This window comes from Xyrauchen texanus, chromosome 7 (genome assembly GCF_025860055.1).
Source record: "Xyrauchen texanus isolate HMW12.3.18 chromosome 7, RBS_HiC_50CHRs, whole genome shotgun sequence".
Taxonomy (NCBI): domain Eukaryota; kingdom Metazoa; phylum Chordata; class Actinopteri; order Cypriniformes; family Catostomidae; genus Xyrauchen; species Xyrauchen texanus.
The window spans coordinates 16078933-16097140 of record NC_068282.1 but is presented as its reverse complement, the minus strand read 5'-3'; the positions used below and the strand labels follow the sequence as shown (position 1 = coordinate 16097140).

Below are 18208 nucleotides of genomic sequence, written 5' to 3'. Positions count from 1 at the left end.
CCCATTTGGTCAAGTTGGACATGGTTACCGCTAAATCTTTGTGCATGTGCAGTTAAATACAGTAGGTATTTCTTTGGATAATTACATTTATTTAATAACTGACCTAGAATCGATTATGATCTTTATGATCAGTTTTGATTCTAAAATTGAATCAATTCAATTAAAATGATAAACAACATTAGAAACAACAATACTGAAATAGCAAACCTAAGTTAAGTCTACTTGCATCTTGTTACCTTAACTTATAATTAAGTTCATTCTATATGAACACCAAGTTAACAGAACTTTATTACATACGTTTTGGAGACACCATTACTCAATTCAATTGAGGGAAGAAGTTTAGTCAAATGAGTAGTAAACATATTAGGGTTTTCAGTGTATAGTAAGCCAAATATTTATCCAATAAAGCAGTTATGTGAAAGATCTTGAGAAACACAAACACAGGTATACATACGGCTACGTTTTTCAATTGCTTAGTAGAGTTTAAAACGGCTCATATAAATATATCCGAACACAGCTTTCCTGTGGTACACATGCAGCCATCACAGTAAAATGTTGTAAATTTTGTGACCATCTATCACAACGTCTTTCTAAAAACCATTAAAACATGATGTATTCCTCACGAATGATCACAAAACCATTCAGGGTTTTGGACAGCTGAGGTTAATCCTCAATTATCAAGAGAATGGGAGGGTCTGCATAGCCTCATACTATCGGACAATGACATAGGATTGAGAGCATTCTGAAGGAGTTACTAATCAAGCCATTTGAGAAAACTAAGGTTCTGCAGGTCTGAGATAAAGAGATTAAAAATGGTCCGAAATCAGATACTGAAAACCTTTACTTTCACTGCAGTAATAGTGAGGCATTGAAAGAATTCAATTAAAAATGACTAAAATCTGCTGCCAATGCCTGTTATTTTAAAGCAGAAATACTTGTGTTATTAACCATGATCAGCTTTTAAGTGAGAGATTAGATGGTCCGTTTCAACATACCTGTAAATGTGTCATGATTTAAGTCATGAATAGCGAATAAACTGACCTCAACCAAACAAGAAATTCAGACAAAGAACTCAGACAGTAGAGAAACAGTATATCGCATACCTTTTATTTATAACAATGACTTTGAAATTAACAATGATTTTCAAATTACTAGATGTATAGATGCATCTACTCACTGCACTTATTTATTTGAATGAAAATGGGCCTGTTTTGGAAATACTTTTATAAATCTCCATAAACAACATGATACAGAACAGCATTGCGGGTACCCTTGCCAAGACCACCTTACACTTTGCCATTCCCTCAGTATGAAAGGGGATAATAATTTTAGCCAATTTAAGCCTTCATTTGATCATTCAATTGCTCACACGTTCTATTTTTCTTGAGGTAACTGATTAGTTTATTACTCTCCATCTTCATCTTCTCTCTGGTCTCCATCCACCAGTAGGGCTGCATACTTACTGGCCGAACTGAATTGCTGAAGGGACCAAAAAGACAGTTAGTTTATGACTGTTAAACAATGTATGTACGTAAAAGCTTTAGAGATGGTGATGAGCAAGCCATAGTTACAATATACCTAGTTCAGAACTCAGATATAAGTGGTAGCTTTAAAAACACTGCAATTGAAACAGCAATGAATTGATCTATATGTCTACATGGGACTTTTATTTCCATTCTTCCCCAATGAGATTCATTTGCCACCCACACGCATCCACTCAATTTCCATTTTTGTCATTACACACCATATTTCTGCAAGTACAAATGACTGTTGCTAATGCGTAGGAGACAAGGAATCATCTTCTTTGCTCATAGGTAAACATAAAAGTTGGGTATGTAAACTGTAGTGCTGGAATATTAAACTGTCTGTAAACAGTATGCCGTTCACAGAGGAAAATTTAAATTCTGACCACCCCTGCTTTTAAATCCGGCTACAAATGAACACTCTTTCAGAAAGAGAGCAGACATCCACATCATTGAATCATAGTTTGAACTGATTCACTTTAAAGTTACAATTATATTAAAATAACTAATAATAATTCACAGAAATGTATTTGACTTTCCACTAAAAGGAACTGAGAAGTGCACATATGGCCAATTCCACTGAAAGGTCAAACATACCATGGAAAATAAAGTCAAGCAAAAAAAGTTGTTAATTTAGGTCTATATTGTATTATAGTGCTTTCATTTAGGAAACTGTATTGATGTATTTCTAAAACTACATTTTCAATCAGCTATATTTCATGGTTGCATGGTTTCTTTTACCGTTATTAATATAAAAATAATATTCTTTTTGAAATAAGAACCACATTTATGAGGCCACAGCATTTCAGTGCTGTGTCACATTCACAACATTCAAGTTTATATCACTCAACCAATAGTCATTCAAATAAGCTGATACTTTCTATTCAAAGCCAACGGTCTACCTTTCCTTTAAACACCCATAACAATGTGTTATCAAAACTTAATATCAATTCATATAAATCAAGCATCCACAACTCGTTTTTTACTACTATGATGATGATTCTGACAAATCGCTGACTACTGCTTTGATCTATGATGTGTTCTATAGCCAAAAAGCTATAGTTTCTGCATCTAAATCCAACATTTGGTTACCTCATAACATATCGTAACCGCTACAGGGCGCTGAACTCTCACACAGCGCTGACTGAAGCCATGAATTCGGACCATATTTTAATATGCATCCTTTTGCAGTTTAGTAATCGTGCAAGGCCACATGGCAATTTAAACTTTATTTCAATTTATGATGTAGACTTGATGGATGTCATGAAAATGTTTCATATGTCTATGTCTGCAGGGGTGGTTTTCCCTTATCATGTAAGTGCTGCTTTCACAACTATAACATCCATAACGAAGAGATGTCAAGTCCGTAACACAGATTTTACGGAATTCAAACAGTCTTTCTAGCAAGTCAGTCCACTGTCGGTCATCTTTGGAATGCTCCTGGGAGGCTATTTCCAGACATGACAGTGCAGCTCCTATCTTCTTGAATGGGGCAACACCAAAATCTCAGCAGTAATATCAAACACTAGTATCATAAATTGTGCTTCTTTACCGCAGATAATGCTGAAAAACTATTTTAACAGCTTGTTTTGATAATGCGCATGCTTGAGTAGATTGACAGGCAATGTCTTTAGCTAAAAGTGATTGGCTCTTTTAACAGTAAGGTGGGACTTCCTTTCTACATCCGTTGACCATTGGGTATGAGCTTCTTGGTTGGATGTTTCAATTTTACACATTAATTTGAATAGAAGTGGCCCGTCTCTAAATAGTCTCTGGTTTAAACCATTTTTGTATTTGTGACTTTGTGAAAACAGCAACGAATTAAAATTTTTATATTACATGTTCTTAGAAGTGCCAACCCTTCTATATTCTGTGGCTATTATTATTTTTGGATTGTGCAATTTTATACACCGGATTTAAAAAAGTATGGGGTCTCCCAAAAACATATCCATTTTAACTCCGTCTGCAGGGCTCTATGATTATACATACAAATGTTTTAATATACTGGCAAAGAGTACTTTCACTGCAAATTTCACATCTATAAAGCTGAAATTGCCCATATGCATTATTTTTTTTATTAAAGAATTACTGACAGACTGCCCCCCTCCCAGGTACAAGTCAGAAATGTAGTCACCCACCCCGACAAACCAAACCAGGTCCTGCAAGAATGCACATGTCTAGACCGAACCACGATATTCCATTGTAGGTGTTGGTGGTTAATAATACAATCAATAATTTTGTGTCTTAAGTTGCTTTCATTGAGGACTATTGAGAGGAAGTGTGCCTGAAAAGCTAATTTCCTATGAAGTATGAGATGTGGCATCAGGAGCGGGTTAAGTACTCACAGGAGGAGCAAACTCTTCATATTTCTTTGGTTCTTGGCCTATCCTGGGCTCTCTCTCCATTCTGCCCTCCGTGCTGTCATTTAAAACACATGAAAAATGGAACAGTTAAGAAGTCATGATACATTTAAAAGTTTTAGAAGCTAATCTCAAGTTAGTGGCATGATGTTATGTTTATGCAGTCATTTGAATATAAAATTAGACCACATTAGTGAAGTCCATCTTACCTGTCTGCAGGTTCTCTTCGTTTGTCTCTATATGAGCCCTCAACTCCTCGACCCCTCCCCCCTCCTCTCCCGGCTACTACTCCTCTTCCCTGAGGTAAACTTTTATCCCTTCGAACCCCATCAACCCGGTTTTCATCTACCAAATAGAAAGACAGCAGTCTTTCACATAGAATATTCAGCTTGCTACTCTAATGTTTACTCTAATGTTTACCGTTTGCCTGATACCTTTGCCTGATACTCTCTCCTTTGTTGCTCTGGAGAAGCCAATGGTGGAGCCAATGGTGGAGCCAATGGTGGAGAACACAGAAAGGACAGAAGACAAAAAGTTCATAAAATGTTACCTGTGATTAGGGCATTTTGACTACAAGTATGAGTATTTGTAGTGGGAAGGAGACAACAGTGTGTTAGTGTTTTGTGCCATGTTTTTAGACACCTTGACAGGTTTTAATTACTTTTACTTAAAATTAGGGCTGTCGATTTAACACGTTAATTCAGTGAGATTCATTTTACAAAAAATAACGCGTTAAAAAAATTAACACATTTAATCGCATGCCCCCAGACCATAATAAGGAAGATTCCTGAGGAATGCAAGCTTGTAGTACCACCTGTTTACTCCAAAGGGCAGTAAGTGAAACTTCAGCTGTATGAGCAACGCAGTTAAACAACCCACAACACAGACGTTCTTGCGTTGAAAACACTTAAAGGAGCACAAATGCTAAGGGATCTCAAGATGTGTTTAAAGATTGAGTATTAAACTATATTTAACTTGACACAGTGACCTAAACATTTTCTAGTACTACCTCACTAATAATTTTCTTGTAGAGATATTTAATTGTGATGTCGATATATTCTGTACATTTTGTGGTCTGCAGGCGGAAACATTTTTTCATTTATTTTGGAGTTGTCCCTACTCTAATTGTTTTTGGTCTGATTTCTGCAAGATTGTTAGAGATCATATTATTCCCAGCTTTCAACTTTGTTTAGAAAATGTTTTATTTGTTTTTGTTCGTCTCTTCATAAGGAATATTATTTGATTAATGTTCTGCTTTTGTTGGCAAAGTTTAGTATACATAAATGTAAGTATGGTGGTTATAAACCAATAGTTTAAATTTTTTAACAAGAAATAATGAGTAACAAGAAAGCTGTATTGAAATATGTAAACAATTTTATATTTTTATTTAAACTGTTTATATTTATTTTCCTTTTTGTTGTTGTTTGTTTGAATATACCTCTTGGCTCTAGATGTAAAAGTTTTGTAAGCATTAATAAAAAAAGAAAATGTCTGACGTAGGTGTAATTGACTAGCTCTTAAACAAGCCCTCATAATAAATATAGAACTGATTGACAAATTCACTTGTGAAATGGATTGCTGTGAACTGTATGCCAATGATTGTCTTGTGATCAATAATATGGTAGTAAACAATACATTGTATTCTAAAAATGCTTTTTGTATTGTCTTATCAATGATTAACTCTTCTAAAGCAATTGAATTATCGGAATATTTTTTATTATATATCATTTTTATTATATTTAACGATAACTATGTATAATTATATATTGATATAAATATGTATAATCGTTATATATTAAATTATTGTTATATGAGGGGCTTTCTCAGCAATTATTTTTATATGCGATCAATTAATTGGGACACCATGTAATTAATTTGATTAAAAAAATTGTATCGATTGACAGCCCTACTTAAAATACTTCACATAACCCCTGCATTCTGTTTGATTTTATTCTATCAGTTGTGGCCCATTTAGCAATTTTAAAACACGTCCTGTGGGTATGACCCATAATCTTCTCCCAACATCCAATCGGACAGCAAGATACCACCCAAAATGCAATTGCAACTAACCACACTATTTAAAAAAAGTTGAAAAGGCAACTTCTGTGTTTTGATCATTGCTGTCGTGTACTCATGGCTGTTATTACGTGTACTTTTTCATTGTGTGTTTGTGTTTGCATTGATATTCTCCTTTCTCAATAACTTTGTGAGAAAGAATCTTACCTGCTGAGTTTGGGGGCACTTTTGGTGCTAGGGGAAACTGAAGGTGGTACATCCTTCTCATTAGTGCCACCTTCTGAACTGCGTTTGGCCCAGGCATTTTCTTTAGGGGGAGGGGCTGGCATTACTTTTAGTGGGAGACCTCCCTGATCAGAAGGTGATGGAGATGTGGGAAAGACTGACTCATCCTCCTGGCCACTGAAGACTTCATTCTCTGAATGTTCACCATCTCTACACCTAGATCCTAAACAAAGATATATAAATATTTTGTGTTAAAGCTGTTAACTTCTGGCAGAAATTAACAAGATTTATAAGAATTTTGGCATTTAATTTTTTATGCAATTTTTCCATGACATTAGATTAAAACTAGCATCGAACAACAAACTAGCAAAGGCTGAAAATGCTTTCTTTTTTTTTAATCTTCAACATATTCGCATAAATTGAGGGTTTATTCTTGGCTTCTGATGCCTAGCTTAGAATGAAATGCAAACTCTCAGACTCCTGCACTGGTATTTACATGCACTGATGTGAAGAATGTACATGTACAACCTTTAGGATTTGAGGTTTCACTTCCTGTGCGTTCTCGCTCTTTAGGTGGCTCCTCAGTCCTCCAACTCGGGTCTCTGAAGAGAGAAAACAAAACACAGCATCTTAAAACATTTTGTGTCTTTTATTTACTGTTTTAATTACCATTTAAACTACTTTTCTTCCTGAGACTTGTTGATGTATTGTATTCTAAGGCCCAGTTATACTTGTTTTCTACGTTCTGTATCTGAGCACACCCTGTAGACCATGTTGCCATTAAACAGTTTTGACCGCAAGCAAATACGAACACGTTCAACAAATGCGCACTATGACTGCTGGGTGATACTTTTTAAGTACAATCATCGAGAGACACATGCACCAGCTATTAGCACAGACAGTCCACGCAGACTGTGCAGATGACAATTAGCAACGCAAACAAGCGAAGTATATTTCGGCTTATGGAAATCTCTTGGTTCTTCTTTCCCCAAGTAAACTCTCCATCCACCGCTCTCACCGGTCACGTGGCCGTCTCTCCGAGGCCCTGTTCTTTTCCTCCTCCAACTGCCGTTGCAGTCGTTCTTGTTCTTTCTTCAGCCTCTCCTCCACCTCTCGCTCCTTGGCGGCCGTGTCCACAGGTTTGGCTGCCCCAAATATAGAGGAAGCCCTGCTGGGATTTGCAGTGCTGCTGTGGGGAGACACGCTTCCACTCTGTTCTTCCTCTTTTGGGATGCTCCGTGGCTTCAAGTTTAGCTTGGGTCTCTGGGGAGGGCCTGGAACCGAAAATGCAGAGAAATTATTGGTAGTGCATTCACAGAAATATTGTACAGTTTGCCCCTAAGGAAGGCAAGACAACACTACTGAAGTAAATTTCGGATCTTTTAAACCTAACCCACACTATAAGACTGAAGCTGGTTGCCCTATGATGTTTTAAGTCTTTGATATGAAGTTCCAGATGGTGGCCAACAAGTTCTTCTGGTGTGTGCACTTGTGAGACAATGAACAGTTGCACATTCTACAATAAATTTAAAGTTTTTCTAAATCTGGCCAGCACAACTAGCGAGAGAGCAGCAATGAACACTACCTAATGAAATTGAGAGAGTGAGAAAAAATGCAAGAGGGAATTGTCACCTATATTTTGTCTCTTTTACTCTTTCTGTGCATATTTCTCCATTTGTTGAAATCTTGGTGCCAAATGTGAGCTTTTGTGAGAAGACATTTCGGGACTGGAGATTTATCTAATAACTGATGCACCTAGTCTGATTAGTTGTGTAAAGTGTGAACCAATACAGCAGCAAACAACAAACTTGGAGTCTTTAAATGTACGCAGGGTGACAAGCTTCAATCTTTTAATTCACTTGGCATTAAAAACAATTTGCTCATGGCTTATGGTTAGAACCTTCCCCTAAAGTACCTCTCTCTTCTCGTCCGTCATCCCTCCTGTCAGGACGGTCTTCCCGGTCTCCAAAGCGATCTCCATCTCTTCGGTCATCAAAGTCACGTCTGAAGCCAGTACCGAATCCTCGTCGTGCTCCACCACGTGAATCAAAACCTAAGGCAATTAAATGACCACAGTATTACTTACAAAGCAGACTGCTGTAAACTTAATGCACTCAAATTGTTCCCCCAATAATTAAAATCGTCATCAGCCTCAGTCCCCATTCACTTTCATTGCAGACATTTTTCCGTACTTTTTTCATACACTTAAAGACCAAGGTGACTAAAGCATTCTGCTTAACATGTCCTTTTGTGCTCCACAGACAAAAGTGAGTTGCAACAAATAAGGGTGAATTGTGACAATTTTCATTTGGGTAAACTATCCCTTTAAGACCACAGCTGAACAAAAACTCCAACCTCCACGATCGTAGTCTCTGCCACCTCTGTCATCATAACGATCTCTACCACCAAATCGATCTCGACCACTATCATACCGATCATCACGCCTAGGAGCATCTCTGAATCGATCGGATTCATAGCGATCACGTGACCCTGCAAAAGAGACACCAATGTTTTACACAAAATGTGCATGCACAAGTTCAACCAATAGTGTGTTAACATGGTCAAACAAAAAAGATTCTACATTTAGCCTTGATTACCGCAGCATTATTATTTGCACCCAACTGTTTATGATATCTCGATCACATCAAAACGTCTGGCTCTACACTCTCATTCATGTAATTTATCAATTGCAAATTACAGTACATACCTCAGCAAGGACAAATTAGAATACATAAATTATACTTTTCAAGTGCCATATGCAAGTAACATTTTTGTTTAAAGCAAAGCCAATTTGAAAATATTTCAGTATTTGTGGGATAAAGAGCTAAAGAGTTCCCACTCTTTTCAAGGCACAATTTCCCAGGACATTTTATGTGCCCAACAAGTGTAATATTTACAACAAAAACACGTGTCCATTTAAATCATGCTTTTATTTTGACATTTCTGTGTTTACACCACCAGAATTCTGTGTTCTCGCCTCCAGATAAGCAGTTCACTACATGTGATTATTAATCCCTGTATAGCTGTGATTTAAATAAATACATAGTCTGCATGTGCTGCACACTTCACTGCTCTGTCATCTCCCGCACGCACGCACGAGTGATGATCATGATGAGAAGTTTTCAGTTTATAAGTGGCCAGCTTTACACATTAATTCTGAAGTGCGTATCATTTGCAGATTATATATTTATTTAAATCAAAATACTTTAGCAGTTTAATTATCACACTAGGACTAGGCATGTAACAATACAAAAATGTCACATTAAGATATCATGCAGAAGCCTCACGATATGATTATACATAAAAAAGACAGCCACAAAGTTGTCACTTAAACTTATTGAAGGATTCAACAAATGTATTTAAAATTTTAAGTGACACAACAGCGTCTGACATTGGCAACTTAAAGCATAGCTCTACAATAAAGTCACTTTAACAACAATACTGCATTTATCAGAATGTTATAAGAAAACTCACAATTTTCATGTTTTTCTTGAGAAAAATGTGTCTACATTCAAGTAATTTAATTTAAATAGCACGTTCACATTGTACATCCTTTTAAAAGCAGCTTTGTAGAAAATCATGCCTTAAAAATCTTAAAGCCCCCCGTGAGCAAGTGAAAGGTGACCGTGGCAAAGAAAAAACTCTTTCAATAGTTAGTGGATAAAAAAAAAATCTTGAGTAACCTGACCTCTGGCTTTACGTTATATGAACATAATACAATATTATTTAGTTGTTTGAGCAAAAAAACGATCAGCACACTATTTTTTTTGCCTTCTTCCCCCAGTTTCACTTTGCATGTAAACTTTAGCAGTCTTACCGGCTTATCCAATGTGCGCTTGTGTTGTGCTCATACTCTTTTACATTTCAACGTCAAAAGCAGAGCATAATAAGTCTCAAGTAATCGCGGGTTTATTACGTTGTTTTTTTTAATAAGCTGGTTTCTGATAATTATGAGCATCTTGCTGTAAATTTAATCATGGTCATTGTTGGCTGAAAGACACTGGCTGTTAATTGCAACTTGCTGTTTCTGTTTTTGCCTCGTAAATCCACTGATTTGCTGTTGGTGTAAATAAAACAACATGTTTGATGTACTGTAGCCCATGACGCTGTTGTTTTGCAAATTCGACAAGCTGTGACGCTACAATCTATTGGCGTTTGTCATCGGTCTCCAAGCTCTCAACTCGCCTATGTAGACTAGTTGCTCTGTTTTCCTGTGAGTGTTCAGCGCCGCCTCACCAGAGAGGAGACTGTTTTGCAACTCTCAATGTTGCATTGCTTAGTAAATAATCACACTTGTGTATTTATTTATGTATCGTACTATACATATGATATAAAATCGAGAGCGTTGTATTGTACGATACAATCGTTTTTTTACACACCTAATTACGACATGGCAATTTTAATTTGATTGTGCATTCAAACATACATTTTTGCCAAATGTGTTGTATTCCATGACATTCTGCATTTTATTTTCTAATTCTCCAAGTCTTTTCAAAGACTGGAAAACTGCATTCCAGGTTTTCAAGATGCTTGGGAACCCTGGCTAATGAGCACAGAAAAAATAAAACAAGCCATTCCATTGTGTATTTGAGGGAAGTGACAGTTTTCAGGTATCTTTTCAAATCTTCATCCACTGCACATTTTGGGAGCATATCTGTATAACTTACTGTCCCCAAAACCCTCATCTCTACGTGGGCCGTCATCCTGTTCCCCACTCGGCCGTGCCCTCCAATCAGAATCAGTCTTATCAGGGCCACTGTCCATCATACGACCACGATCCCTGTCCCTCCCTGACATTTGTCCATTATCCCTCTCTGGAAGAAATGGGAGAAACAATTTTAGGATAATTAGGAACACCTAATGCTTTCACAGAGGCCTAGTACGGACAATGTGAAGGAGTATGTATGTCGTCCGTTTACCTTTGTCATTGGATTGGTCTGCAATATCCACCCGGATGCGCCTGTTTCCTAGATTCTACACAAATTAAGTTAATAAAATGTTAATTGACCAGAAAGTGAAAAAGACAGCTTGTCAGCTATTTGTTCAGTACTTCAGTGATGACCCACCTCTTCATTTAGACTGAGCGCACTAAAGAATGATTCAACATTGTCAAATTCAGCATAACCAAAGCCCTTAAGCCTTTCTGGGTTACTGGGCTCCCTTGGCAAACGCACAGCGCTGATCTGTAAAACAGACATAACATACAGTTACACACAACCCTTAAAAGGCCAAATTTATTTCCAACCAACCAAGATCAAATTGTTGGGCAAAATACAGAATTTAAGAATTGGCTGCCTGGCAAATAATGAGTTGGAATTTGAAATTACCATAGGGTGTTGAACTGGATTTTGAATTGGAAATACTGATGGAGGAATTCACTGAATTGCAGTTCCAAGAAATGCAACAGCCATACAAGAGAGGAATTTTATTAGTCAAACTGTTTTGAAATAATATTTATATAATTATTTTTTAGGCCTGTCCCGATAACTACTTTGTCGGACGATATATTGTCCCAAAAATAATTGCGATAAATTATATTATAGTCATTTTAAGACCATTTTATTCCACTGATATAATGATAATATAATACAAATACAAGTACAACCCTTTCAAAGAGTAATGAACTTTTAATTCTTAAAAATATTCAGATAAAATACACGTCAGGATGAGTTTTTAGGTTAGTTGCATTACCACTTTTCATTGCCACTGTTTTTAAACAAAGTCGACATACCAGCTTGTTCACGTTAAAGGACTCTCCTCTCTCATTCGGCTTAAAGTCAAAATGTTCCCACACAGGAGCTGTGGAATGCTGCTTTGAAACAAAGTCCACTTGGACTTATTATTCCAAACTTTCTGGCTGGAATTATGCAGGAAAAATACCTATTAAAACACCTATTAGGCTTGAGTAACACGTAATCTTCACCTGTCACTGTCCACTCCGTGTGTGTCGAGGTTACAGTGAGGCACTTACAATGGAAGTAGATGGGACCAAATTTTTGAGGTTTAAAGGGAGAAATAAAAGCACTTATATTAATTATATTACAACAAGTATTATTTGAGCTATATTTAAATAGTATTTTATATATATATATATTGTTTTTTTTTTTTTTAGGGTTTACAGTGTTCTGCCGACATGGCACCAAAGTTGTAAAATTGGATATATAACCTAACACAGAAAAGGATAGCAAGCGATTTTATCACACTAAAATCATGCTAACACGTATTCTGTTTTCGTCTTGTGGCTATAGTTTTAAAACAGTGGGAAATTTAACATTTACAGATTGGCTCAATTCACTTACATTGTTGCTTCACTTTTACAAGAGACTATTTACACTTATATTAAAATTTATGGGAGAAATTGGAATGGCCAATGGATGTAGAAAAGGAAGTCCCGCTGAAAGAGCCTTTTAGATACAGACATTGCCTGCCAGTCAACTCAAGAATGCGCATTAGTTGAACAGACCTGAAAATGAGTTATTTGCGAAAACAAAAGAACAATTTATGATAAAATATTTGTCAGATTTTACTGCTGATAGGCCTGGGCGATATGTAAAAAATATTTTATCAATAATAGCCCTAAAAAAATATCACTATATCTGATTATATCATACCCCCTGCCAAGGGTCGTTGAATATTTTGACTTTATTGATTTTGTTTTAAACATTGTATTCATTTATTGAGACATGAAAAACATAAAAGATATTTCTAAATTCAAATTGAAAAAAAAAAAAAGCAATTAAAATAACAAAATGATAAAAAAATTTTATATAACCACCTTTCCAAATCCAAACATTTACCGTCTCGATGCACCGATCTGATACATTGATCGGCATTGGCTCTGATACTGATGCTTTTAGACGGATTGGGTATCGTTCCCATGAGCTCGATCCAAATCCTGTCTGTTTATTTGTTACTGTCAAGCTCCAAAAAATTACATAAAAGAACCATAAAAGCACCATTAAATAAGTCCATATGACTTGCATTTTATTCAAAGCCACTTGAAGGTATGCGGTAGCTTTGTGAATCACAAAAGGCTGTGTTTAATAAGTAAATATACAGTATGCATGCGCAGTGCATTTTAGTGAGTGGCGCTGTTCTGTTGGCCCACACACAAGCACGGGCGGGCTTGTGAGGCGGTCCCGCCTATTTTCAGCCCTCAGAACTCTGTGAGCAATACTCAAACAACATATCAGATGTAGATGCTCAATAGTTCGGTTCACTTATCATATGCATTTAGAATGCACCGGAGGACCATTTTACCAGAATTTTAATAAGTAGCTAATTAAACTACTATGAACTAGCCCAAATACAGACGCTTAAGCCCCGGAGACACCTGCAGTGCAACCTGAGCTGGCAATTTCCAGTGACACTAGCGACAGTGACCTCTGGCGACTAGATATGGGCGTGGCGAGCGACATGACAATATTGAGAAATGTTTAGCTTGATGCAAATTAGGAGCGACTTTTAGCCAACCAATAGGAGACATGTCAGTGGAGCTCACATAATCGGTCTCCTAGTTGAGTGAAGGCAAAACAGAGGAGATCATGTTTTTGTGAGCAATTACACCGTAAATACAGTTAATGCTGCCTGAAGAAAAAAATATTTGGGTTCAAGGAGAACATGGTCTTGTATTTTTTTTTTATGATTTAATCACTTACGTCTTTGTTTCTTTATTTTAAAGATATACTTGAGTGAACCCGCAGAGTTGCGTTCACAAATTTAATCGTGAACTACTCAATTTCGAGCACCTCTTGAGATGATCTTGGGTCATTTGCAGCATTCTCATACATTACACTATTCTTGCAAACAGTTTTCAGATGACTGAAAAGGAGAACAAAGAGTGATAACTCTTTACATGCACGTGTTCCACGAGACACGCTACCGCTGCACGCCTCTGAAACATTGCATCAGACATGGGCATTGACAACTTTTCCTTTATCTGTTCTTAAAAATATAATAAAGTGTTTCTTCAAGCACATTTCTTTGTGTTTAACAGCATTTCTTGTCTGGTAAATGTAGACCAAACATTGTTGGCGGTAGATGAGTAAACTTTCCCGTTCATTAAATATCTATATATGGACGAGGAGCTTACGAATAAAGCTGCGTTCACACTGCCAGCTACTTTGTCGCTGCATGTCGCCAGTGGCTGGTGGTTAGGTCGCTAGTGGTGTGTTTGGAGTGTCTAAACAGCACTGTTTCTTTAAATTAATATTATTATTCGAATATTAGGATCACATGAGCTCTACCATCTTCTCTCATATTGGCTGTCTCTCCAGAATGTCTTTCTTCATTTGCATAAAGTTAAACATTTCTCAACTTTGTTGCGTCACTGGACACACCCACATCCAGTCGCTGTCGCTCGTGTTGCTGGAAGTTGCCAGCTCTCATTGAAAATAAATGAGATGAGGTTGTTTTGTCGCTGTGTCTCACTGGTAGTGAACACAGTTTAAGAAGCTGGAATCAGTCTAGTCCGATTTGGCGGGTGGCAGGTGCAAATTCCACACTCTGGGCTGCTGTTTAATATATCTGGCAACTTACCAGATCCATGGTTTTACAATTTACCAATATTGCCGATCATCATCTGTCAATGAGTGTCGAAATCGGCAATGGGAGATTTGCAAGTCATCTTCGATATCCGATTACAACGTAATTCATCGCTACATCATACCTATCGGCTAGCCCTAACTGCTGATTTGAAAAATAATTTTTTATCGTAATCTTGACCAACTATTTAGGATATTTCGGTCCTACCCCATTCAAGTAGTTAGGAGCTGTACTTTTATGCTGCTTGTTTACACTGAAAACAGCTGCCCAGCCTGTGGAGCATTCTTTGTTAGATCAGACTTGTGGCATTGAGAACATTGTATTTCTGGGTTGTTTTTTTAGATTATAAAAACATGTTCAGCACAAAATATTCCATTACTATAAACTTCAGCTTCTCTAAATGTAAAAAATAACAACATATATTAATTCTGAAACTTGGTAAATAATGCCCTTTCTTTCAAAAGATACTACAACTCTGTCCATACTCCAAAGGGTCCAGTAAATACAACCATTTAAGTTCAGCTATGTCATTTTCATGGCTCAAAAAGGGGGTGCGCATCAACAGTTTAATTAAATTCTAAATGGTGCACAACCCTGTTATCCACATATCTATATATAAAAAAAGATACCACGACTGACCGCAAGTCCCCTGAAGAAGTCTTTGATAGAATCCTCGCTGACATCGTACGGTAGGTTACCAAGGAAGGCGGTGTATGGTGGGCCACGTGGTAACCGAGAGCGGTCGATGTTTGGCTCCCGTGCTGCACGGGGTGCAGTTGGCAGTATAGAGCGGTCAACAGGAGGAGCTCGATATGCATCCTCCACAGTATGCCAGGAGGTCGAAACTACAGAAATAAAGTGAGAAAGAACAAGAGATGTAGAAGACAAAATGCGAAAGCAGGCTGGACAACCATTTATTTCTAGGGACTTATTTGCTTGGCATACAAATAAAAATTATCTGAGATCTGTCTTTTATGTAAATACATCAAATGAGGAGGATGTCCAAATATGCAGGATTCATAATACAGTATGCCAACAATACCCAGATGACCTACTGCATCCACAGAGAATCTGAAGAGTGCAACTTTAAAATGCTGTAAGGCCAGTGGAGCTTTTTTTTATTTTTATTTTTTTATAAAAAGGCAGCTCTTTTCAAGGGTAAGTGCTTTTGATACAAAACATTGTATGGTTAAAGCATACTTCTTCAAAAAACCTGAATCGACCATTTTAATTTACCAAAGATTTAAACATTTTTGTTTAGGTTTTGATAAAAATTAAAAAATTATTAATTCCATTTAAAAAAAATAATAATAATTTCACAAGTGCCTTAATGTTTGCATATTACTGTATGTCACAGGTCCAAGAACATGCACGTCACAGGACAACGCACACATTCCCAGATGTAGTATGTCAGTGAATGTATTTATACTACAAATATGTGCACTTAAAGAATGTACTTTAACTTTCAGAGACATGTCCATTATGGCGGCTTAAAGCTTAACAGGTCTGCTCTGATAGGCTCCGTTTACACCTGGATGACATTATAAATATAATGTGGCTACTTGTTTACCTTACCACATCAGAATAATGCTTCACAAAATGCTTTGGATCACATTTACACCCATCCACTTATGATCGGCTCACCAGAGATGTTAATACCAGTTATACAATCGGCAATAGTGCAACATCAAACATTGCATTTTGCCCTCTTACTCACCATCTCCATCCAAGTCATCAGTTTCATCTGCCCAGCTGGTGGCCTTTGAAGTGGGGTAACTGGGGGGTGCATTGCTACTGCTATCATTCGCAAGGAAGTCATTCAGGGTCAGGGTCTTTCCCTTCTTCTTATTCTTCTTAGCTAATGTATAATAAATATAAAATGCATAATTTGTGACTGTTTTCATGTTCCCACACAGTAAAAGTCCCTGGGTCATATGGCAACACAGATTGTGTGTGAAAAATCAACTATGCAAAAATCGATAGGGTTATACAAGAGTCATCTTAAAAACTGAATTAACAATTTGTTTCTCAACTATGTACAGTCTATTTGTTTTTACAGTAGGGCAAATGACATTGCACATAAAATTGATCCAGGGTTGTAGATTCTGGGGGATAGGGGGGAGGTAACCCCTCAATCCAAACAAGCAAGTACACCTCCAGCAATGTTCAAGTCAAATCTACACCCTTGAATTGTAGATTGAATTGTAGAGGAAACACCACTCATCGCCCTCCATTATTAGATTTCATAAAACACAGAACGTTATTAACAGCTTGCCTTTGACACCACTCGGATGCATAAACAACTACAGACAGGGGTGAAAAATGTCACCTCATGTGCAAAAGTGGCATTGATGACACTATGCATTTTAATACTTGCCTTACTGTAAAAAAAAACTCAAGCTAAAACCAGAGACCAGCTAAAACAAGTGCCCAAAACCCCTCTAAAAACCAGCCAACTGATTTGACCAGGCTAGACATCCATGCTGGTTTTACTGTTTATCTTTCTCAGTAGGTTAATCATGATAAATACTATTTTTTTAAACGCAACTACTTGGTTATACAAGCTAGAAATACTGCTCTCGTTCTTTCAAAGGGTTTCCAGAATGTCTAATCCACTTTCATGTCCACACACGTGGTGTTCCACCATCCCTCCTCTGAATCATACTACGCATGCGCATCCAGCACGGGTTAGATGCGCTGCCCAGAACTTCATGTACTAATATTTCCCATAACACCAAAACGTCTCGTCCATTAACCGTATGAGTTATCGAATACACTTAATCACTCGAAGCTCTGTTAACGAAAGTCTGTCCCGTCTTAAAACTCGGAACAAAAAAGAAGAGCCACGTAATTTGGTCGCTAGCAAACCGGCTAATTCATTTGCCCACAACGCATTCGCCGTCCAGCTAATCCTTCCTGATTTTAATGTGTTTACCCAATATATTTAGCAGATTAATGTTTGAAAATAGCCCGTGGTAAATGCGACAATCTTTAAGGTTAAGCGCAAGAGTGTTTTACAACTTGTTTTGGGCTGTTTCGCAAAGAAGCCTACAAATGAAGGCAGAGCGCGAGAGCGCATTATTCTCACCTGACGCCGCCATGTTTGAGAGTGGTAGAGTCCCGGATGAGGTCGTCAGAGATTTGCCCAGAATCCAGCTGCAGCCCCACAGCGCCAGCAGTTTCAGGGCCGATGCCACAGGGCAGCAGTCACAGGGCGGGAATGATAGCAAAGCGGTTACGTGCTATTTTCATGTTAATGTTTTATTTGATTGCAATATTACTAAGATATTTCATGCTTTGTTTATCATCAACCATTTATTTATATATTGGTACATGATTATTCAAGTATTTTATATACCACGTATTAAAGGAATAGTTCACCCAAAAATGAAAATTCTCTCATCATTTACTCACCCTCATGTCATCCCAAATGTTTATGACTTTTTCTGCTGAAAAAAATGAAGATTTTTAGAAGAATATTTCAACTCTGTAAGCCCTTTTTTGATGCGAAAATTTCGACTGCATTAAAGTAATCCATAA

General features: G+C 37.2%; 1 protein-coding gene across 2 annotated transcripts; it reads right to left on the bottom strand.

Annotated features, from left to right (window-relative positions):
• Positions 1 to 1085: 1085 nt before the first annotated feature.
• Positions 1086 to 17786, bottom strand: eif4bb (eukaryotic translation initiation factor 4Bb). 2 transcript variants are annotated; one of them, XM_052130641.1, is made up of 15 exons: positions 17757 to 17786; positions 16386 to 16526; positions 15308 to 15513; positions 11191 to 11307; positions 11044 to 11098; positions 10792 to 10938; positions 8480 to 8614; positions 8040 to 8177; positions 7143 to 7398; positions 6653 to 6726; positions 6107 to 6347; positions 4318 to 4346; positions 4093 to 4228; positions 3869 to 3941; positions 1086 to 1479 (listed from the first exon to the last, which is right to left on the bottom strand). In XM_052130641.1, exons 1-15 carry the CDS (start codon positions 17767 to 17769, stop codon positions 1405 to 1407), a joined length of 1836 nt encoding a protein of 611 aa, XP_051986601.1. In that variant the 5' UTR covers positions 17770 to 17786; the 3' UTR covers positions 1086 to 1404. The 2 variants fall into 2 exon arrangements, with proteins under 2 accessions (XP_051986601.1, XP_051986603.1); XM_052130643.1 differs by lacking the exons at positions 4093 to 4228; positions 4318 to 4346.
• Between the last annotated feature and the right edge of the window lie 422 nt (positions 17787 to 18208).